General features: G+C 38.1%; 1 protein-coding gene across 1 annotated transcript; it reads right to left on the bottom strand.

Moving 5' to 3' along the window:
• Positions 1 to 2,553: 2,553 nt before the first annotated feature.
• Positions 2,554 to 3,486, bottom strand: LOC114636335 (olfactory receptor 10P1-like). Its single transcript, XM_028784477.1, has one exon. The coding sequence runs from the start codon at positions 3,484 to 3,486 to the stop codon at positions 2,554 to 2,556; it is 933 nt and encodes a 310-aa protein (XP_028640310.1).
• Between the last annotated feature and the right edge of the window lie 248 nt (positions 3,487 to 3,734).

The raw sequence follows: 3,734 nt of genomic DNA, 5'->3' as shown, positions 1-3,734 counted from the left end.
ACAACAAGCAAACAATTACTAATAACATATACACTGTTAATGGGAAGGTAAAAACAGAAATACCATATGACCCAGAAACATCACTTTAGATATATTTGCGAAAAAGCTGAAACAACGACCTTCAACAGGTATTTTTATACATGCATATTTCATCATCATTTACACAAGGCAGACATAGAAGTAACCTAAATGTCTATTTGTAGATTAGTGAAAAAAATCATAGTGTAATATAAAAAAGAAACAATTTGAAAAGAAAATGTATGAAATACATGAAGTGGGACATTACTCAGCCTTAAGTTATAAGGAAATCTTCACGTATGCAACACACAAACTTGAAGACGTTTCTAAACAGAACAGTCCTGTCACAGACTGACAAGTAATGCAGTTGTCACTGCATCCAGCTAAGAGCAGAGGGTAGAATAGTAGTTGCCAGATGTGAGGAATTAGAGAAATTGAACATTTCTGGCTAATCGTTGTATTATTTGGTTAAGCTAACATTTTATTTCATGTTCAATATCCCTTCTAATTATAAAACAAAGAAACATGGGAGACACACAGTAAGTTTTGAAGCTTATGAATATTATTATCAATTTGATTGTGATGATGATGAATACATACATATATCCAAACTTAGCAAATGATGCACCTTAAATGCAGTTTCTTGCATATCTCAAGATAACTCCCATCAAATATAAAATTAAAAGCAAAAACTATTTTAAAATAACTTGGAGTCCTCAGGGAACTGTATTACTTATTATATACAAGAGGACTGTCTTTATGGACAGAAGGAAACAAAAATTCTGGCATGTCAAAAAGCAAATCAGGAGAAGCATGGAGAATGCAAGAGTAATTGGTAGTAATAACTCACAATATTCATGAATGTTCTTTGTGGTAAGAAGAAACTTCTTAAGATCTTGCAAGTAGTTCTTATATTTTAAACATACTATTTTTTCTCTTAACATGTTTTTATTTCTTTTTATCATATTTTTATATGAAATTGGTTTTATTATAACATTTTCAAATAGGTAGATACTGTGCTTTAATCATATTTACTTTTTCCATTACCATCTATTGTCTCCCCCAACTGATGGTACTTTTTCTCCTTCCAAGAGGTTCTATCTTTATTTTAATGTCTTACTTATAAAGGTCGTATTCTGTATGTGAAAGTATATATATTTATATCTGAAATGTGCTTATTTTCCTTAACATGATGATCTCCAGCAATATCCATTTTCCTGCAAATAGCACAATTTTATTCTTTGTGGCTAAGTAAAACTCCATTGTGTATATATACCACATTTTATATATCCATTCACTTGTTGATGTATACCTCAATTGATTTTTATCTGTTATGGATAGTGTTACAATAAACACACGTACAGATATCTCTTTGAGATATGCTGACCTAGTCACTTAGGTATATACTAAAGAAGTGATGTTTTTCAATTTTGAAGTACAAAATATCATACAAAATAGAAGCAAGCTTTTGGGGGAAGTTTTATATAAAATCATTAAATGATTTCTCTATTATTATTGTGCATTTTATTTTACTTATAAGTATGAAGCAAAAGAATGTAGTGGATCTTAAAAGCTATTTAAGTTTTTTCTTAAGTGACATTCAAATATTAGCATTTCCCATATGTAGTAAGGAAAGAAACACAAAATATAATTTCAATTTATTAAAAAATGTTTATAATGGTTGTGGCATGATAAGAGTGATTAGATGCATCGAGGCAACAAATTTGAAGGAGGAATAATTGAGGTGAGCGTTATAGGATGAACGAAAACTTGCTAGGTGGACATGATGGCTAAGATGTATATGGCTAAGTTTTGAAAGAATTACTTTTGAGAAGGCACAGAAGAAGACTTTGTGGGGACAGGAGACTCTGGAAATAAACTTAGAATAGGAGACAGGTGAGCATACAGAGGATTCCTCTGGTTAAGTTATTCTTCCAGAAGGCAATGTCTATGAGGCAGAAGGGCTGTTGGAAGAGTCGCTTGAAAATTGTTTCTCAAACTCCAGTCCCCCATACACTAACCTGTCTTCGCTTCACAGAGGTATTTTGAGAGAGGGAATGATGTGACTAGCATCCTCAGACACTCTTCTTCTTGAAGGGCTCAGCAGAGCAAATGCATCACACAATAGATAAATGGAAATCAACGTAACCAAAAGCTAGTAAATTCCTCTTTGGGTTCTAGGGGTCCTATTGAAGGTCATTTTCATGACTTAAATGGTTCTCTGGCTACTGATATGGTCAAAAGCAGTCACCTTGCCCAGGAGCCAGGACAATCTAGAGGATGTTTCTTTCCCAAGTCAAGGATCCCTTCTATTCTGATGCTTCTTAATAAACCCCACTTTGATAGTGAATCTGGGATATGGAATAAGAGGTAAGACACAGGTCATCTAGGTCCCAATTCCAGCATCTTCTACCAGGAGGATTTACTTACTTGAGGTTTCTTTATAGATTCTGTTAGGTTGAAGTTTAATATGAACACCTGAATGCTCAGAGCAGGAACAGTAAACAAGTAGAAATACCTCAGTTCCCTTTAGGGTTAGGGAACCCACCTTCTCATGTGTTTTAGGGCCCCTATCACCTCCTTGTTGCGGAGGGTATAGATAATGGGGTTGAGCATGGGTGTGACCACTGTGTAGAAGAGACTAAGAATGCGGTCTGTGGTGACAGAAGAGCCGGCTCTTGGTCTGATATATGTGATACTGGCCGTTCCAAAGAAGAGAGAGACCACAAGCAAGTGGGAGGAGCAGGTAGAGAAGACCTTGCGGCGGCTCTGGCTGGAAGCAATTGCCAGGATGGCTCCCAGGATGCGGGCATAAGAAGTAATTATCAGAGAGAAGGGGATCATAATAAAGACCACTGTGGCTGTCATTACAGAAATTTCACTCCTGTGCTTCCCAGTGCCTGCTAGCCTCAGTACTGGCAGAATGTCACAGAGGAAGTGTGGGATGATGGGGCGGCTGGGGAAAGGCAGCGTGAAGATGAGGGAAGAGTGAGTGGTAGCTGTGATGATGCCCATGATCCATGAGGTTCCCACCATGGCTACACAGGCTCGGTGGTTCATTAGAGTGGAGTAGTGCAGGGGCTGACAGATGGCTGCATAACGGTCATAGGCCATGGCTGTGAGAAGACAGCACTCTGAGATACCCAGGACAATGAAGAAGTACATCTGGGCTGCACAGCTCCCGAAGGAGATAGCCTGGGGATGTGAGGAGGTCAAATCAGCCAGGACTCTGGGCACAATATCTGTGGTATAGAAAAGCTCCACCATGGAGAGATGGCGTAGGAAGAAGTACATTGGGGAGTGCAGCACAGGACTGGTTTGTGTAAGAAAAATGATCAGCGAGTTGCCCAGCAAGGTTATCAGGTAGACCAGAAGTACCAACCAGAACAGTGGCCCCTGAAGGGCTTTGAGGTCAGAGAACCCCAGTAGGAGAAACTCAGGTGTTGTAGTTTGGTTTTCCTTAGCCATTATTCCAGGGCACAAGCTTTGCACAGCTAAGAAAGAGAAATAGTTTTTGAAATAATCAATATTTCTGTAATGCATTAAAACACTTTGCATACAGCCTCTCTCAAATCAAGAGTCTCAAATCAATGAGTCATTTTCAAATGAGTCATAAGTTCCAGAGATTGAACTCAGCTGGACTAATGATGAGGAAGTAGTATAGCTGTTACTTGACCCAGGCCTTTTGACTATACAGTCTGTGTATCTGCCACTTT

This window comes from Grammomys surdaster, unplaced genomic scaffold (genome assembly GCF_004785775.1).
Source record: "Grammomys surdaster isolate TR1022 unplaced genomic scaffold, NIH_TR_1.0 123550, whole genome shotgun sequence".
Lineage (NCBI taxonomy): Eukaryota > Metazoa > Chordata > Mammalia > Rodentia > Muridae > Grammomys > Grammomys surdaster.
Note: the sequence above shows the minus strand (reverse complement) of the source record. Positions and strands in the feature narration are given on the sequence as shown.